At 50.0% G+C, this 20354-nt stretch overlaps 1 protein-coding gene across 1 annotated transcript in view; it reads right to left on the bottom strand.

Moving 5' to 3' along the window:
- EFHD1 (EF-hand domain family member D1) overlaps nt 1-11796 on the bottom strand; it is a 41761-nt gene extending 29965 nt beyond the window's left edge. Inside the window, exon 1 of the mRNA XM_030327412.1 lies at nt 11492-11796. Coding sequence (XP_030183272.1) covers nt 11492-11781 — 290 coding nt within the window. The 5' untranslated portion in view covers nt 11782-11796. The remainder of the gene's footprint in view (nt 1-11491) is intronic.
- Nucleotides 11797-20354: the final 8558 nt, after the last annotated feature.

The raw sequence follows: 20354 nt of genomic DNA, 5'->3' as shown, positions 1-20354 counted from the left end.
TGCCCAAGGAAGCCAGTTGGGCCCTCCAATCCTAGAGTTGAGATGGATGGTGTTCGGCCAAACTCTTTGTTAAAATGGAAGGATTACTTGAGGCAAAGTAGGAGCTTTACGGAAAGTTGGCTTAGAGAGGGCAGTTGACACAGACACATCCCCATCCCCAAATACGCAACACTCTTAGCTGCCAGGGATCTACAGCCACAGGCAAAGAGAAAATCAAAGGGGGGGGGGCGGGGCGCCTGGATGGCTCAGTCGGTTAAGGGTCCGACTTCAGCTCAGGTCATGATCTCACAGTTCTTGAGTCAAGCCCCGCGTCGGGCTCTGTGCTGACAGCTAAGAGCCTGGAGCCTGCTTTGGATTCTGTGTCTCCCTCTCTCTCTGCCCCTCCTCTGCTCATGCTCTGTCTCTCTCTCTCAAAAATAAACATTAAAAAAATTAAAAAAGAAAGAAAGAAAGAAAGAAAGAAAGAAAGAAAGAAAGAAAGAAAGAAAGAAAGAAAGAAAGAAAGAAGGAAAGAAAGGAAGAAATCAACGGGACTCTTGATTAAAATGGTGGCAGTGAGTGTCCCAGAGGAAAGACTTCCACATTAGGCATCTAAGAGCTCCCAGTCATGGGCTGCTCCCTGCCTGGTCTTCAGAATCCAAGCCCCTCCTATATATACAAAAACAGAGACGGACACAAGAGAGCCACGGTCCACTGGTCAGGAAAAGACCCAAAAGGAACACTGTTGGGCTCCACCCCTCCTTTTCTCCCTTACAAACCTCCATTTGGCCAGGTTCCTGCCCCTCAGGGAAGGGCAGTCACTGGCCCGGGTGGGCCCTTGACCCAATGCTGGCCAAAGGGATGCCAGAGGCTGGCTTAGGGGATCCATCTGGGAAAGACTTCTCATTTTTTTTTAATGTTTTATTTATTTTTTGAGAGAGCATAAGCAGGGGAAGGGCAGAGAGAGAGAGAGAGAGAGAGAGAGAGAGAGAGAGAGTGTGGGACAGAGGATCTGAAGTGGGCTCTACACTGACAGCAGCAAAGCTGATGTGGGGCTCAAACTCTAGAACTGCAAGATCATGACCTGAGCTGAATTCAGATGCTCAACCGATGGGGCCACCCATGCGCCCCAAGATTTCCTCATTGTTTAGAAGAACTCTAGCTCTTTCCTGCCTCTGATTTTGTCACAGCTGTATGTGACTTGGGGAACTCACCATCTTGCTACCCGCCCCCAGATGAAGGCAACACAAAGACTGGAGGGGTGGGGAGGACCGAACTCGGGTCTCCGACAGCAACCGCCAACTGTGCCCAAGGGCCACCCGGATGCTCTGGACACCCTGTTATACGAGATGATTCTTCACTGTTGGGTTCAGGGCAAGGTTTTCCATGACTTGAGCCAAGGGCCTCCCAACTGATACAAGGCAGAACGGTATATACAGTCTCAACACTCACGTTCAGCAACTGGTACCTAATCTGATGGCAGCCATCCCTTGGAAGAGAAGATCCTGCGGCTTCCACTCTCCACAAGTCGTAAATAGCTCTGCTATTTTACAAGAGATATTGAACAGGGACATCATAATTTTACAACAAAAATGATTAAGTTTTCTTTTAGCTGTGAGATTCTAATCTGTTCCCTCCAAACCAGGGGATCTCAGCTGTGGAGAGATGGGCCTTAAACCCCGCGAGAAGGTGGATGCCCTTAGCAAATGGGTGCCCACAACTCGCTATGTGATTTCAGAGGTTCCGAAGACCTGAGGCAAAGAGCTCTGGGGGCGTGTGAGGGGCTCAGTCGGTTGAGCCCCAGACTCTTGATTTCTGCTCAGGTCATGATCCCAGCCAAGGTTGTGGGCTAGAGCCCTGCATAGGGCGCCAGGCTGAGTGTGGAGCCTGCTTGAAATTCTCTCTCTCCCCCTCTGCCCCTCTCCCCAGCTTGTGCTCTCTGGATAACATAAGCTAAGCTAAGCTAAGCTAAGCTAAGCTAAGCTAAGCTAAGCTAAGCTAAGCTAAGCTAAGCTAAGCTAAACTAAACTAAGCTAGGCTAGGTTAGGATAGGCTAAAACAAGCTCCAGCTATCACCACAGGGCTCAAAGGAAACTTGAAGGTCAATACTCCATCCCCCAGCCTCCCTAAGCCCCGCCGCAAACTTCTCACCCCAAGGAATTGGGCGACCCGCATTCCAGTGAAACCCCAGAGAAAAGGCTTAACACCTTCCAGACAATTCTTTCCATTTCTCAACCACTCCAACCACGAGAAAGTTTTCTTCTCTATACTGAACCAAAGCTATTGACTCCTTTCCTTGTGGCCTCCATGGTCAAGTGGGTCCCCATCACTTCAAGCGGTCAGCTGTCACCCTCCACCCTGAGGACCCTCAGTCCCAGGGCTTCCCTTGCTCGAGGACCTGGATCCCCTCCCAGTCCCGGCTGGCTGCTCTTCCCCGACCACATCCAGAGAGACCAGGACCCCTACCCTGAGTGCAGCAGCCTGAAGTCACAGTGCTCCCCACATCTTCACGGGGGCCGCTAGGCCACATGAAGTGTCTTGCACACGGGTGGTGGCTGGCCTTTCCAGGACTTGCAATCCTCCTGTCCAGCAGCATCATTTATATCCAGCTCACCGTTGGGGCGCCTGGGTGGCTCAGTCGGTTGAGCATCTGACTCTTGGTTTCGGCTGAGACTGTGATGTCACCTCACCGTTTGTGAGTTTGGGCTCCATGTCGGGCTCTGCACTGACAGTGTGGAACCTGCTTGGGATTCTCTCTCTCCCTCTCTCTCTCTCTGCCCCTCCCCTGCTCATGCTCTTTCTCTCTCTCTCAAAATAAACAAACTTAAAAAAAAAAATCCAGCTCACTGTTAAGAGTTTGAGTTTCTCAAGGGCAGTGGCTCCTCTGGTTCAATCTGTGCAATCCCAGCACCCAGCAGGTGCTTAGCTGAATGAATGAATGAATGAATGGCTCACAAACAGTAGATAAGAGGGCTCGTCATCATCATCATTATGGTACCACAGCAGATTATGGTTAGCAAATGTATAGACATTGATGGCTGTGGGACCCCAGAGGTGAGAACACCGGGGAAGGGGTCACAAAGGGTCACGCAGCCTTGGAACCAACAAATCTATGTCCTGGCAGAGCACTGACTACGATCAAGTTTCATCCTGCAGGATAGTGTGGTCCTTGCTCCAACAACTCAGGTGTCCCTGTACCTGGGCCTTCCAAGGATCATCTAGGATTTAGGACCAGTAGTGCCCTTCGATCACTAACACTCAAGGGACACAGGAGCTGAAAGAAAGAGGCTTGTAGAGGCAGGACTATATGATGCGGAGGAGGACAGGCACTGAATGCGTGAGGATGAGAGTGAATGTGAGCACACATGTCACATGTGTGGACACACGAGGGTGCACACGATGCAGATATTCACGAAGCAGGAAACTGAAAGCAAACGTGTGCAAAGCCTGGAGGGTGTGCTGGGCTCCTCCAAAGAGCGTCTCTTCGCCGGGTCTGACGGCCGTGGCTCCCAAGGCCCGACTGAATCAGCACATTTTATTTATTTTTTTTTTTTTAATTTTTTTTTTTCAATGTTTATTTTCATTTTTGGGACAGAGAGAGACAGAGCATGAATGGGGGAGGGGCAGAGAGAGAGGGAGACACAGAATCGGAAACAGGCTCCAGGCTCTGAGCCATCAGCCCAGAGCCCGACGCGGGGCTCGAACTCACGGACCGCGAGATCGTGACCTGGCTGAAGTCGGACGCTTAACCGACTGCGCCACCCAGGCGCCCCTGAATCAGCACATTTTAGAGACCACTGGCTCAGCCACACCATGAGGACCCTCCTCAAATTCAAAGGAAGGAGATATTGCTTTTTTTTTTCCTTTCCTTTTATTTATCTATTTTGAGAGAGAGAAAGGAAGAGGGGCAGAGAGAGAGAGAGAGGGGAAGAGAATCTCAGCGCAGAGCCTGATGCGGGGCTTGATCCTACGAACCGCAAGATCATGACCTGAGCTGAAATCAAGAGTCGGAGGCTTACCCGACTGAGCCACCCAGGCGGCCCTGAAAGGAGGTATTTCTTTCTATTTACTAGTTGGACTATGGGTATGATCCGGCTAGAGTATAAATAGAGCCCCTGAGACCTCACAGCTTTAAAACCAGGCACTTATTAACTAACCTTGCAAGGGATTCATGAAATGAATCATGAAATGTGATTCTCATGAAATGTGAAGGCTCTGTAACGAGGGTGGAGGAGACTTCTCAGAGGGAGTGAGGCGGGGAGAGTGGGGAGCAAGGAAGAGGAAGAAACTCCCTGCAAAGATCTGACCGCCAGGAGCTGGGAGCCCCCTCCCAGTTCCCCTCCGTGGTGGTCAGCACACCTCACTTGGCAAATGGAAACAACCAGTGCTTGAACAGGTCTAAGAAATAGTTCCAAGTCAAGGTGTCTTTCTGCCAGAGACCAGGGCCCCGAAACAGAAGCCAGCCTGAGTTCTGGCTGAACGCCCCCCAGGAATTCAGACTAGCCCAGGGTTCTCTTGCCCCACCCACGGTCGGCAAGGTCAAATGTGCAAAATCCAGTGCGGGTGTGGGAATTTCAAATCTAAGGCAGGTCACCGTGGACTGAAACTCCAATCAGGAGCCAGAAGCTCTCGTCGCCTTTCTCTAAGGCACCTTCCTCATCTTGAAAGTCAATTCGCTCAGAAGATGCACCTGAGAGTGGGTGCGCTGCCTCCCCTCCCCCCTAGTAGCCCTCCCCCCTCTGCACCTCTACTGCAAATGCCTGCCCTCTAAGTCTACACCCTTTCTCCCTCCCTCAAGGAGGAGACTAAGGAGGAGAAAAATAAATGGGATAAGGGTGGGCAACATAAGAAATGAACAGTCCCACAACATCCTCGCCTTTTCTGGGCTTAGTGGTGACGTGGGCGTTGGAGGGGCATCTACGACATCACCATTTCGGATTCTCAATAAAAAGACAACTTTCCCAGAGCCAAATGCTCCTCTCTCCACCCTTTCTTTGGGGGAATGAAAGACAAACTTTTAGTATAGCTACAAAAACACAGCAGCCACATTTTGAGGTACTGCATTTGTTTTTGTTTTTGTTAATGTTTATTTATTTTTGAGAGAGAGAGACAGAGACAGAGTGCGAGCAGAGGAGGGGCAGAGAAAGAAGGAGACGCAGAATCTAAAGCAGGCTCCAGGCTCTGAGCTGTCAGTCAGCCCGGAGTCCAATGTGGGGCTCGAACCCACGAACCATGAGATCATAACCTGAGCCGAAGTAGGACGCTTAACCGACTGAGCCACCCAGGCGCCCCTGAGGTGCTGCATTTGGGTCCTACCCTTAAGTGGCCACCCTCAGTATCTCCTGTTGAAAGAGGCCCCCGGATAAGCCCTGGGTAATTAAAGTTTCCCGTCTAGCCTTGACCTCCACCAGCTTCTGTTACAGCCCTGGACACAAACCCAGAGTCAGTTTCTTCTGGGCCTTCTCACTCTTCGTTTAAAATCAGGCCACTGTTCTCTTGGCTCAGGCTATCCAGTAACACACTTGGAAATGAAGAGGGAGCTTTCTCTGGCCAGGACGATGATGCCTCTGGCTTCCCACACTCACTCGAAAATTCTCTTCCTCCTACAACACAGCATTTGGCAGCCAGGCTCATCTGTGGTAGGCCCCAGGGGTACAAAGACAAGTGACCCCCAGCCCAAGAACCCAACATCCTCACAGCTGGGTCGGGGGGAGGGATCCAGTTCTTTCTCCAAACCTTGACAATGCAAGACATCCCTAAGCAACACTTCCAAATAGAAAAATCAAACTTAAGAGATCAAAGCACATTCGGCAGTACCTGCATGCATTTCTCTAGCTCAGAACAAAAGGAGCAGGCGTACTTTACGCCCGTCAAGTCAGGTTTTGAGTGAACTAAGGCGACATCAGAATCTGGATCTGGCAACTCTGATTAAACTGAAATTTTTGCTGAAAGTGAGTGCACTCCTGGGACGACCGGGGGTGTGGGGGTGAAGGGAGGGGTGGTGGGTACTGCTGTCGGTTCTGTGTTTTGTAGTTAGATAGCAGCTCCATTTCCATTAGGATTGGGCTTTGGGAAGATCGATCCTCCTGCTGAGGGTAGGAATATGGAGGCTTTGGTTAAGGCTCTGACGTCCCCAAATCCGAGGGCCTCCTTGGGCAGGCCTGCCTACTCCGGCTCCCCAATCCCTCAGGAGGCAAGGAGAAGGTGGTCATGGTGCCTCAAGGACTGGGAAGCCCTGCTCACTTGCGGTAATGGGTTGAATAGGGTGCCCCCTGCCAAATTCACGGCCACCCAGAACCTCAGAATGTGATCCTGTTTGGAAATAGGATCATCACATATGTAATAAATTAAACTAAGATGAAGTCGTACTAGATTGGGGTGGGCCCCAAATCCAATGACTGGTGTCCTTACAAGGGGGCCATATGAGGACACACATATAAGGAGAACACCATCAAGAACACCTGGGCGGCGCAGTGGGTGGAGCATAAGACTTCGGCTCAGGTCATGATCTCGCGGTTCATGAGTTCGAACCCCACGTGGGGCTCTGTGCTGACAGCTCAGAGCCTGGAGCCTGCTTCAGATTCTGTGTCTCCCTCTCTCCCTGCTCCTCCCCAACTTGTGCTCTGTCTTGCTCTGCCTCTGTCTCTCAAAAATAAATGCTAAAAAAATTTTTTTTAATTAAAAAAGTAATAAATAAACATTTAAAAATTTTTAAAAAAAGGAACACTTGAGGCACTTGGGTGGCTCAGTTGATCAAGCCTCCGACTTCCACTCAGATAATGAACTCATGGTTCGTGGGTTCAAGCCTCACATCGGGCTCTGCGCAGTGATAGAACAAGGCAGAGATCGGAGTGACAGGTCTGTAAGCCAAGGTTATGTCAATGATTGCTGGTGACCACCAGAAGCTACAAGAGGCATGGAAGGATTCATTCTTCTTCCTTCAAGCTTCCGTAGCCTCGCACAGCCCTGCCGGTACCCTGGGTTCCGGTTCCAGCCTCCAGAAGGGTAAGAGAATGCATTCACGCTGTTTTGAGCCACCGGCTTCGTGGTACTTTGTTACAGCAGCCGGAGGACGCTAATCCAGTCCTCCAGCAGTGGAGCGAGTGACTCCCATCGACAGAGCCTGGAAGGGCAAAAAGTCAGGGCAGAGCCCCAGGGGGACCAATTACTCACCAAGCAGCTAGGTCGCCACTCTGCAGCTCAAACTGCAGGAGGAATCAACTTCAAAGGATCGATCAGACATTGCTTTTGAATTACTGAGCAAAAAAGGGACGACCCAAAATCTGCACATCCACCAAAACTACAACTATGTGATCATCTGAAAATGAGGGGTGCAAATCTCCTGGGCCCTCACCCAGGGCCCTAAATTGAGCTAACTTCGTCACATACATTAGCTTATTTAATCCCCACAATAACCCCACAAGGCAGGTACTGTTCTAACCACACTTGACAGAAAGGGAAACTGAGGCACGGCGCTCTTAAGTAACCTGCCCGAAGTAGCCTTCCAGGTAGCAAGAAATAGGGTCTGGGTCTGAACCCAGGAAGCCTGGCTCCACGCTCATGCTCTTTACAGCCTCAACCCTGCTTCGGCAGTGCATCAGGTGTGGAAAGCCAGACAACGGGAAATAAGTTGGTGTGTGACCTGTTCTTGGGGGTTTATAAGATGCTTATGCTTTTATTTATGTGTAGAAAAGCAAAGGAAAAAGAAAAAGGTTGGAAGAGGCCACACTTCAATTGGGGACAGAAGCACAGTATTGATCGGTGCTGGCTGGACCGGTGCTGTGGCAGGTGACACTGTCGCAGGGCAGGGAGGAGAGTCAGGCAGGGGTCGGCAGGTGCAGGGCTCCTCCAGGCAGCAAGGAGCCCGGGAGGCCCCAGTAAGAGGTTTCCTCGCCCGGCCCTCAGTGAGGGCCAAGGCAGCTGAGGATAGGGGTCAATGCAGGAGTGAGCCGTCAGGTTTTCAAGAGGACCTAACTATGCATAGTTTAAAATTTGTTGTTTTTTTAAGTCACGCAGGACAACAGGAAGAAGAAAATATGAAAGCGGGCCAGCAGAGAATCAGGGCTGGGCTGTGGGCAAAGCTGGGACCAAGGAGCTCCTTAGCAGGCTGCAGAGGGTCAGCAGCACTGCCAGGCTGGGGCAGGTGGCAAATCCCCGAACGGCCAGCCCCACAGCAGCCTTCCGGGTGGAGGCGGCCTGCCCCAGCCTGGGCAAAGGCAGCAGGGACAGGAGGCCCCTTGGGCGGATGGGCTCAGGCAGGTCCTGGAGCCAGCTGGCCATCTGGAGGGAGCTTGAGGTGGCAGGAGGGCAGGAAGCCCCCCAAGGCATGGCAGGGCGATTGGTCTAGCCTAGTGACCGAAGGCACAGCAGGGCCCCTTCACAAGAGGAGGGGTTTGTCCATCACCTAGAGTCACTTGCCGAGCCGAGTCAGAAGTGTCTAGGTAACAAATCTCCCAACCTGGGGCCGCTGACCCTAGTGGGGTCAGGACAACAAGCGAAATTGGGCAGATGCACCCTGAAGGTAAACCGATGAGCTAGGAGGGAGGATGCGGAGTTTGTGGAAGCCCAGCCTTGGGGTCATGCAATCCCTGTTTTTGTAGGAGGTGGGGAGCCTGAAGGTGTGACACAGGGCTGGAGCCAAAGTGGTCTCGCTGGGTTCTCACCAAACCCCTTGAAAGGAACAATTGCCTCCATTCTATGATGAAAGGCCAGAAGTGGTTAAGCAACTTGCCCACGGTCACAGTCACAGCTAATGACCCTGGAATAAGTGGGCTGTGTCCCCACCCTCCCCACACTCATGATGCATAACTGAGTCTTGACATCACGTTCCGGGGGGCCTTTCCAAACACAGTGGGGAAACAAAGACAGCATTCCCCAGTGGCCCCAGCCCCGGTAGCCACAGTGCTACCTGGCCCTCAGGGGAAGGCAGCGCTGTGCCCATCTTACCAGCAAGAAAACCAAGGCTTAGAGGGATCATGTAACTTGTTCAGGGTCACAGATCCCAGGCCCTGTCAGCCCTATGCTTGTCCGAATCCAAAGGTGACACTGCTCCCCCTGACGTGCTGGGGTCTCCAGGTACTGCTCAGCTGACTCGAGCAGCTCTGCCTCTCTCCTCTTCTGGGACACAGGGATGGTTCCCAGGAAGGCGTCTCCGCAGCAGCTGGGGCCTCGGATCCCACTCCCTGCCGACAGGAGTCATGCAATCCAGCCGTGACACTTGTGGCTGAAGGTAAACAAAGTGCCAGTGATCTGGGTCCAGGATGACCCAGGAAGGTCATTCACAAGCCACCAGCATTTGACCCTCCCTCCTCAGCAATAGCCTCCAGATTTGCCGGTGAAAGCCATTCTTCCCCAAGGCCAAGTCTGCTAGAGATAGGGCTGTACTCCTCCCTGCAGGGGTGGAGCACATGCCTAAGGCCTGGCCAATCAGAGCAAACAAGTCCCCTGGCCACAGCAATTGGTTGAGAGCCAGTAAGAAACAATAGCAAAGCTAAAGGGAGAGAGAGACAATAAGGCCTTTGCTGTGGTTACCCTTTCCCCCTGGACTGGAGCTGCTGTGGCCAGACTGCCACCACCAGGGATAAGCCACCTGAGAATGGGGACAACACAGAGAGGAAGCTGGCTTAAGAAAAAGAGAAACTAAGCACTGATAGTATCATCTGAGCGCCTAGGTCCAGCCATACCTGACACCAATTATGAGCCCATTAATCTCCTTTTTCTTTATGCCACTTTTGGTTGAAAGTGACAGAAAACCCAACCTAGAATTCTGACTGACACCGCAGCTCTGGAGAACCACCGTCTGGCACCACACACAGGCTGGACTGGCCAGCTCTCTTGGGACCCTGGACCACACGTGCCTTCCCTTGAGCTTGACCTTGTTCCGGAGCCTGCTTCCTCATGGATGCCACCTTGCTTGTCCTCCTAAGGCCCTCTATGTGGACTCCCTTTATGACTCTTATGTAGCCAACAAACAAACTCAACCTTTCAAAGATTGTTCTAGAAAAAAATAGAATAAATAAAAGAAACCCAAGTCATCCTAAAGCAAACTGAAGAAGGAGGTCCCCAAGATGCACCCCCCAGTCCAGCTGGACTGTTGGGAACTGCTGGGACATGGGAGCAAAGGAGCCAAAGCATACTCCCAAATAAATCAAAGGGGCCCTGACAAACCAAGTACCCATTGCTTTTCCATCTCCACTCCAAATGCTTTTTTTTTTTTTTTTTTTTGCCCCAACTCAGCTTTCCTTAATTGCCCAAACTAGACCCACCAGGTGTGAACACCAGAGAACAGTGCTTGCAAGCCAGGGACTGGGAAATCAGGGTGTCACGGAAACAGAGGAGGCAGGGAGGCTCCAGGTGCCAGCCTCCACTGACCTCCACACAGAGGCCGAGGCTGGACAGCAGCCCAGCCTCAGGAAGGGGCCAAGGCTCTGGCCACCCAGTGCCGGCCACAGAGCCTTTAAATAGAACCTCAACGCGGAGCACAAACACATTCCAAGCGCTTTTAAAAACGCCCTAAGTATGACCTGGCCGGAGGCCTTCGCTCCCCCAGGCATTTTTCCGGTCTTGGCCCAATTCTGGAAATAATATTAATAGCTCGGTTAGAAGCTTACGGTGTGCAAAATACTTTATGGCCTTAAAAGGCTGGGACCATCGCTGCTCTCTCTCTCTACAGATGAGAAAACTGAGGTCCAGGGACCTCGCAGGATACAAAGACAACTGGAGGGGGCTCTCTATGCTGCTTCCATCGCCCGGTGTTGGGGCGCGCCAGCAGCTCCCCGGCTCCGCGGGGCTTTCACAGCAGGACCCGCTGCCAGCTGCCACGTCCGGTTCCGACGGGCGCCTACTGCCCCAAAGCCAAGAAAGGGTAAAACAGATAAGGCGACGCCCCCAGGAGGCTCCCTAGTCACACTCGCTCCAGGAACGTCGTGATCTTTTGCAACGAGTTTAACAAACTCCCAGTTCTCAGCCTCTGTGGGTACATCAGACCCCGAGCGGCAGCCAAGGATAACTATCCCCTTTTGTTTTAAAAGATAAAAGGACTACGGGGCTAGTTTCTCCCTTGGGAGATACAGCTGGCAGGTGAGCCGCTGCGCGATTCTGTTTCCTAGAAGTTGCGCTGCGGGCAAATCTCGCAACCAGCGGCGCAGGGGCGGGACCCGTGGTCGGGACCCGGGAGCGTGGGACTCCGGCTCCGCTGCCCCGGGGAACTTCTGAGCTCAGTCCGGGAGGGCTGCGGCCACTGCCCTCCACTGCCGGGCCAGGCCCGCCCCCCCCCCCCCCGCGCCCCCAGACACGCCGGCACGGACTCGGGGCGCACAGGGCCTCGGGGGCGTGGGTTAAATGCTAAGGGCACCCCCGGAACTCCTAAACTATCCCACCCAGTCCCACAAAGCAGAGCCGGGAAACCCGCCCACCCCCACCTCCCCCCCACACACACCACGCCCCCACCAACCGGGTCCCCAGCGCAGGGTGCTCGGGGGGCGCAAGGCACAGGGCGGCGCGGGGCGCTCACTTTTTGAACATGCTCTCCAGGTCCCTGATGAGGCGGCGGCTGAACTCCGGGAATTCGGTGTAGGGGTTGAAGACCTTGCAGCGGCGGGGCCGCGCGGTGCCCTCGTTGATGTCCAGCCGTCGGTTCAGCTGCGCGCTCAGCTCGGCGTCGGCGCAGGCGGTGGGCGCCCGGGCGGGGGACTCGTGCTCCGGCGCCAGGGCTGCGCCGGGCGCGGGCTGGAGGCCGCCCTCCTCCACCTCCTCCCACTGCAGCCGCCGCTGCAGCTTGAGCGCCAGCTCCTGGCTGGCCATGGCGGCGGGCCTGGGGACCCGGGGGCGCGGAACCCGACGCGGGGACTGGACGGACGGCGCGCTCCTCTCGGGCTCGCGGCGCTGCGACGCTCTGCCAGGGCGGCCGGAATCCGGCGGTTGGGTGGAACCTCGGGCGGGGGGGCGGGGGGGGGCGGGGCGGAGCCGCCGCTTTAAAGGAGGCGCCGGGGCTCGGGGACCGCCCGGCCGGCCAGGGGCCGCAGGTGTCTGGGCTTCCGGGGGTCCCCACCCGCCGCCCCCGCCCCGGGGCTCGGGACGGGAGGCTGACCGTCCCCCGGGACACGGAGTGGACCCTCCGATCAACTCCGACCTTGCCGCCCGAGCCCGCTCGGAGGGAGACAGGGGACCCTGTGGTCCCCGGGGAAACGGCAGCGGGGAAAGTTTCCCGACCGCCCGGGCGGTTCCTTTCTCGTTCCACAGAAATACCCCGACTGGAGGTGCTCGCGGCCCAGGACCGGCTGGGGGTGGGAAAAACCGAGCTCCCTCAGGTGACACCCACGCGCCCCCATGGCTGGAAGTGGCACCCAGTGGCCGCGAGGTCTGGCAGTGGGAGGCGCCCGCTGGGGGGGTGGGGGGTGGGGAGGAGGGCTGCGTTTCTAACATTCGTTGAAAATAAATGTTGCCAAAACATACTCAAAATACTAAACACGAATAAGCAAACAGAAAAGAGGGCAAGCAAAGGAGACAAAACTCGTGGCTCCCCTGGAGGTAAGACCCCAGCGTGGCTTCGGGGGCTCTGGCTTTTTCTGTGACGCAAGAAAGAAGAGAAAAAGAAGCTCAAGAATAAATAAATAAATAAATCAGCACTTTTAATAACAAGGGGGCAAAACAAGTAAACTCGTCATTGTCCCTAAGGAAGGCTGATGCAGATGGCTGTTACATCAGCCAACCGTTGTAAACACTGGTCCGCCTCTGCCTGGATCGCTCTGCTCTGACCACCTAGTGGGCTGCTGACCTCGGGGCGTGTCTGTGACCCCGGCCGAGCGCTGGGGCCTGAGACTGAGCACCAGCTTTTGGTGTGTGTGTGTGTGTGTGTGTGTGTGTGTGTGTGTACTGGGCAAGCAGAGGTCCTGCCAGGGATTGGGGGCATCTATAGAGGGCTAATGAAAAAGAGTTATTTGGGGGCACCTAGCTGGCCCAGTTGGTGGAGCATGCAACTCGATCTGAGGGTTGAGCTCGAGCCCCATGTTGGGTGTAGCGATTACTTACAGATAAAATATATATGTTTAAGTTTATTTTATTTTGAGAGAGAGAGCACGCAAGCAGGGGAGGGGCAGAGAGAAAATTCCAAGCAGGCCTAGTGCCGTCAGTGCAGAAATCAAGAATCAGATGTCTAACCCACTCAGCCACCCAGGCACCTCTACAAATAAAATCTTTTTAAAAAGTTATTTATAAATACAGAGAACAGGGACACCCGGGTGGCTCAATCAGTTAAGCATCCGACTTCAGCTCAGATCATGATCTCACAGCCTGCTTGCTCCTTCTCTGTCGCTCAAATAAATACATAAAAAAACTTTTTAAAAATTAAAAATAAAATAATAAATAAATACAGAGAAAAAACAGGGATGCTGGAGGGGTGTCAAGTGGGGGGATGGGCTAAATGGGTGATGGGAATTGAGGGCACTTGTTGGGATGGACACTGGGTGTTATATGTAAATGATGAATCACCAAATTCTACTCCTGAAGTCATTTATTACAGTGTATGTTAACTAACTTGGATTTAAATTAAATTTTTGAATTTTTAAAGATTAAAAAAAGTTATTTAAAACAAAAAGGTATTAGGAAATACTAAGTTTTTAAATAAGGGTATCAAATAAAATCTTTAAAAATTTTTAAAAATGTTTATTTTTGAGGGGCGCCTGGGTGGCGCAGTCGGTTAAGCGTCCGACTTCAGCCGGGTCACGATCTCGCGGTCCGGGAGTTCGAGCCCCGCGTTGGGCTCTGGGCTGATGGCTCAGAGCCTGGAGCCTGTTTCCGATTCTGTGTCTCCCTCTCTCTCTGCCCCTCGCCCGTTCATGCTCTGTCTCTCTCTGTCCCAAAAATAAATAAACGTTGAAAAAAAAATTAAAAAAAAAAAGAAATGTTATAAAAAAAATGTTTATTTTTGAGACAGAGAGAGAGAGAGAGAGAGAGAGAGAGAGAGAACCATCATCCAGGGAGGGGCAGGGAGAGAGGGAGACAGAGGATCCGAAGCGTGCTCTGTGTTGAAAGCAGAGCGCCTGACGGGCTCAAACCCACCAACTGTGAGAATATGACCTGAGCCAAAATCAAGAATCAGATGCTTAATCGACTGAGCCACCCAGGTGCCCCTGTAAAAGAAATTTCTATATAAAGAAGAGAAAAGGGAAAGCTTGTAAATGTGAGAAGTCAGATCGTTTTCATTCTCTGTTAATTCTCGTTTTTCTGAATTTTCTACAGTGAGTATAAACACTGTTATCATCAGAAAACAAATGTTATGTTTAAAATCAAGTATTGGCAGGTGGATATTTTCACTGTAGAGCAGCTGAAAGTGCTTCTTCACCCTACTGTCCTCTGGTGAGCCGCTAACTTTCCCCTGGGGTGGCTAAAGGAGGTTCTGCTTTTCGTAGGGAGACCAAATGTGTTTTAACTCTAAGACTTGTTTTTCAATGATTGCTGTGTAACAAACCATCCCCAAACCTGGTGGCTCTAAAAAAGTACATCTACTTGGCTCACATGTCTGCAATTTGGGCACAACTTCATGGGACAAATCTCTTTCCTGACCCACTTGGGTTCAGTGGGAGCAGCTCCAAGGCAGGGGGCAGGAATGAATCTGAAGACTCGATCCCTCCCAGGTACAGAACTGATGCTGGCTAATGCTTGGTTCTTCCTTAGGGCTGTTGACTGGAACACCTATACCCGGCGTCTTTACATGGCCTGAGCCTCCTTATAACAAGGAGGCTGGGTTCCAAGGGCAGGCTTGCAAAGAAGGAGTCGCCTTTTATGATGTAGGCTTGGGAATAGCATAGCTGAACTCCGTTGGTCAACACAGTCAGTCACAAAGGAGAGAGAATATAAATCTCCATCTCTCGGTGAAGGAGTGACAGCATCACATCTAGGGATAGCATGTGAGATGGGATATGTACTATTGAGCCCGTCTTCGGAAAATACAATTTGCCAGTCCTCCCTCTGAGTCCTCTTCCAGTTCTGTGACATTTGGACAGGAACAGATACGTCTTTCAGCTCGGATAGTTGGCAGAGGTCTCTGGGCCCTCTGGGAAGGGCTGATCTGCAAGTCACAAAGAAGATGGAATGAACTAAATTCCAAAAAGGGAAAAACCTTTCCAAAAGAGCAGAAACCTGGGGTAGCGTCCATCCCTGGAGGCATTCTGTCCTGCTTATGTTTGCATTTCCAACTTCTTTAACAAGTCAAAACCTCAGGGCTCTGCTTTGTTTTAGAGGAACATGTTTGTCCTTTAAAAATTAATTGTTGGAGGGTCGCCTGGGTGGCTCAGTCAGTTAAGCATCTGACTTCAGCTCAGGTCATGTTCTCGAATTTCCAGAGTTCAAGCCCCGCGTTGGGCTCTATGCTGACAGCTCAGAGCCTGGAGCCTGCTTTGGATTCTGTGTGTCTTTCTCTTCTCTGCTCCTCTCCCGTTCACTCTCTTTCTGTCTCTCTCTCTCAAAAATAAAAACATTAACAAAAAATTTTTTAAAAGTTAATTATTGCTACCGTGTGCTCTTTCCAAGTTTCTTCATGCCATCCCTCATTGAATTCAAAGTATTCTAAAATGAGACAGTGATGATGGTTGTACAACTACATGAATATATAAAAACCACAGAATTGTACATTTCAAAAGGATGAATTTTGTAGTATGTGAATCACGTCTCAACAAATCTGGTATTTGAAAAAATGACAAGAACAACCCATTACATATTAACATACATAATGTGAGAACATTGTGTTCAGCTTTGTATATGTCTTTAATGTCTGCCTGAATAAAAAAAAAAAATAGTTGAATAGAGCATCCACCTCTGCATTTGATTTGTTGCTTTGTTTGAGGTACATGCAGAAAATCCAGCCTTCCACAAGTGGCTGGAAATACACCTGGATATTTAACCAGAAAAGGAAAGAGTATTTGAATAATCTTTTCAGATAATTTGGTTATTGTCTTCTTTGATACTCCACCAAGACTCAGATAAGTGATAGTTTCTTGAAGTCTAATTGCAACATGGAAACAAGACCTACAGTCCAAACTTTCGCACTCTGTTACAACGAATGGATTATCTATCTTGAGCATCGAGTGGACCCTTGATTGGTGCACAATTTTGTAGCATTATGTATTGGTCATGTTGACACATTTCACTTACATGATATTAAAGTTTTCCAAAATTCTAATTTTTGCTTGAAGCTCAAATATTGATGGCAAATGCTACCAACTGTTTATCCTGAAGTGACAGGTTCATTTTGTTCCTTGTTTAAAAAAGTGTCTCCAAATACCCCACTGTGATAACCATAGTCGGTCAGTTGTTCCTTCAAGTAAGAAAGAGTACTCGCTGGGAAAGGGGGCTGGTTCCGCTCGTGGCTCAGTCAGTCGTACAAATGCTATGCTCAGGACGACTTCCACACTTTGGTCTTTAGCAGAAGTGCCTTCCATTTCATCACACCAAATATTAAAAAGACATACACTGAGATCAATGGAACAGAAAAGAGAGCCTAGAAGTAAACCCACACTTATATGGTCAGCTCAGAAACTTTCATAACCGGCCTCTCTGCCAACAGGATAGACACCAAAAGTTTGATGGGAGCAGTTCAGGGAGGCACAAGAGACCTGCCAGAGAGTGCATGGTATTGGGTGCAGGTCGGTATGGGTTAGGCCTGTGATCTCGGGAGGGAAGGGACTGTGGGGGTGTGGTCTTCTAGGCATTCCATTGCTATCAGGGCTATTCTGGCCTGCCAGTTAAATGTTCCAGTCATTGTCGGGGCGGCTGGGTGGCTCAGTCGGTTGAGCTTCCGACTTTGGCTCAGGTCATGATCTCACGGATCAGTCTGTGGGTTCGAGCCCCGCTGTGCTGACAGCTCAGAGCCCAGAGCCCAGAGCCTGGAGTCTGTTCCGGATTCTGTGTCTCTCTCTCTCTCTCTGACCCTGCCCCATTCATGCTCTGTTTCTCTCTGTCTCGAAAATAAATAAACGTTAAAAAAATTTTTTTTAATTAAAAAAAAAAAAAAAAAGAATGCTCCAGTCATTGTCAAAGCCTCAAGAAAATGTGATGAGAAGTAACTGTTGGGGGGGGTGGTGCCTGGGTGGCTCAGCCAGTTAAGCCTCCCCAACTCTTGATTTCGTCTCAGGTCATGATCTCACCTGTTCGCGATTTTGAGCCCCACCTCAGGTTCTGCATTGACAGTGCAGAGTCTACTTGGGATTCTCTCTCTCCCTCTCTCTGCCCCTCCCCTGCCTCTCAAAATAAATAAACTTGAAAGAAAGAAAGAAAGAAAGAAAGAAAGAAAGAAAGAAAGAAAGAAAGAGAAAGAAAGAAAAAGAAAGAACTGTTGGGGTCTAGAGTTGAGCAGGAGGGCTCATTGACAATGGGGAAAAGACGGTCTCTAACAAATGGTGTTAAGAAAACTGGACAGCTACATGCAAAGGAATGAAACCGGACCACTTTCTTACACCACATACAAACATAAACTCAAAATGGATTGAGAACCTAAATGTGAGACTGAAACCATAAAAGCCCTAGAAGAAAACTTAGGCAGTACTTTCTTTGACATCAGCCATAGAAACATTTTTCTAGATATGTCTCCTCAGGCGAGGGAAACAAAAGCAAAATTAAACTATTGGGACTACACCAAAATAAAAAGATTTTGCACAGCGTAGGAAGCCATCAACAAAACAAAAAGGCAACCTACTGAATGGCAGAAGATATTTGCAAATGATACATCCGATAAGGGGTTAGTATTTAAAATATATAAAGAATTTATAGGGTGCCTGGGTGGCTCAGTCATTAAGCGTCCCAGTCTTGATCTCAGCTCAGGTCATGGTCTCATGGTTTGTGAGTTCAAGCCCAGCATCAGGCTCTGTGCTGACAGCACAGAGCCTGCTTGGGATTATGTCTCTTCCTCTCTCTCTGCCCCTCCCCTGCTCATGCTCTCTCTCTCTCTCTCTCTCAAAATAAATAAATAAACTTAAAAAATTAAAAAATAATACATATACAGAATTTATACAACTCCATACTAAAAAACCAAATAATCCTATTAAAAATGGGCAGAGGACACAAATAGACATTTCTCCAAAGAAGACATACAGATGGCCAATGGCCACATGAAAAGATGCTTCACATCACTCATCATCAGGGAAATGCAAACCAAAACCACAAAGACATATCACCTTACACCTGTCAGAATGGCTGGAATAAAAAACATAGAAATTACAAGTGTTAATGAGGATGTGGAGAAAAAGGAATCCTTGTGTGCGGTTGGTAGGATTGTAAATTGGTGTAAACAATGTGGAACACAGTGTGGAGGTTCCTCAAAAAATTAAAAATAGGGGGAGCCTAGCTGGCTCAGAGTTGGTGGAGCATGTGACTCCTGATCTCAAGGTTGTAGGTTCGAGCCCCATGTTGGTTGTAGAGATTACTTAAAAAATAAAATCTTAAAAAAAAATTAAAAATGGTAATATCATGTATCTGGTAATTTCACTACTGGGTATTTATATCCAAAGAAAATGAAAATATTAATTCAAAAAGATATAAGCACCTCTACGGGTTTTGTTTATTTGTTTAAAGTTTATTTATTTTCAGAGAGTGTGAGCAGGGGAGGGGCAGAGAGTGAGAGAAAGAATATCCCAACCAGACTCCATGCTGTCAGTGCAGAATCCGATGGGGGGGGGGGGGGTCTCGATCTCACAAACGTGAGATCCTGACCTGAGCCGAAAGCAAGAGTCAGAGGCTTAACTGACTGAGCCACCCTGGTGCCCCGTTTGTTTGTTTGTTTTTAAGATTTTATTTTTAAGAAATCTCTACACTCCATGTGGGGCTTGAACTCACAACCCCAAGATCAAGAGTTGCATGTTCCACCAACTGAGCCCGTCAGGCACCCCTGCACTCGTAGGTTTATCGCAGCAGCATTTACAATAGCCAAGATACGGAAGCAACCCAAGTGTCCATTGATAGGTGGATGGATAAAGAAGACGTGGTGTATACATACAATGGAATATTACTCAGCCATAAAAAAAGAGTGAATCGTGCTATTTGCAACAACATGGGTAGACCTAGAAGGTACGATGCTAAGTGAAATAAGTCAGCTGGAAGGAAGTGATTTCACTCATATGTAGAGTTTAAGAAACAAATGAGCAAACGGGGGGGGGAAAGCGGACAAACAAACAGACAAAAAAAACAGACTCGGGGCACCTGGATGGCTCAGGTGGTTAAGTGGCCAGCTCTTGGTTTCCGCTCAGGTCTTGATCTCAGGGTTGTGAGCTCAAGCCCCTTGCTGGGCTCTGTGCGGATGGTGCAGAGCCTGCTTGGGATTCTCTCTCTCTTTCTCTCTCCTTCTCTTTCTGCCCCTCCCCAGCTTGTGCTCTCTCTCTAAATTAATTAATTAATTAATTAATTAATTAATTAAAAAAAAGAAAAAAACAGACTCTTAAGTACTGAGAACAACCTGATGGTTGCCACAGAGGAGGTGGGTGGTGGGATGGATGAAATAGATTAAGAGTGTGCTTATCTTACAGCCATTTAAAAACATTAATTAATTTTAGTAATCTCTACACCCAGCATGGGGCTTGAACTCACGACCCGGATCAAGAGTCTTGTGCTCCACCAACTGTAGCCATCCAGGTGTCCCACCCAAGAATCCATTTATCCTGATGAGCACTGAGAAATGCATAGAACCGTTGAATCATATTGTACATCGGAAACTAATGTAACACTGTATGTTAATTACACTGCCGTTAAAAAAGACATGTACTGAAGGATCCAAATTTTTTAAAATTAAAAGTTCTCCTTCACCAACAACATTCTTATTCTTTTAAAATCTTTATTTTATTTTATTTTTTGAGAGAGAGAGAGAGAGCGCGAGAGAGTGGGGGAGGGACAGAGAGAGAGGGAGACCCAGAATCCGAAGCAGGTTCCAGGCTCTGAGCTGTCAGCCCAGAGCCCGATGCGGGGCTCGAACCCACAAACCGTGAGATTATGACCTGAGCCTAACCGACTGAGCCACCCAGGCGCCCCTCCTTCCTCAAAAACATTCTTAAGTGAAAGTGAACTGGCACCGTAGGGGTGCCAAACAGACCAGGTTCAGCCACTTGCCTCTGACAAATTCCAAAGGCAGAGGGAGGACAGTGGTGAAGCAAGGGAGGAATTATTTCCGTGAGGCTGACACCAGGAAGACAGAGGACGATTAAAGACTGTCTCCCAAGTGCCGAAAATACTTCCGGGTTTATATAAAGAATGTGGGGGTGACTGGCTGGCTCAGTAGGTTATGTGCATCCTACTCCTGGTTTTCAGCTGGGGTCATGATCTTGAGGTCAGGAGTTTGAGCCCCACTCCCAGCTCTGCGCTGACAGCTTGGGATTTTCTTTCTCCTTCTCTCTCTG

This window comes from Lynx canadensis, chromosome C1 (assembly GCF_007474595.2).
Source record: "Lynx canadensis isolate LIC74 chromosome C1, mLynCan4.pri.v2, whole genome shotgun sequence".
NCBI lineage: Eukaryota > Metazoa > Chordata > Mammalia > Carnivora > Felidae > Lynx > Lynx canadensis.
Note: the sequence above shows the minus strand (reverse complement) of the source record. Positions and strands in the feature narration are given on the sequence as shown.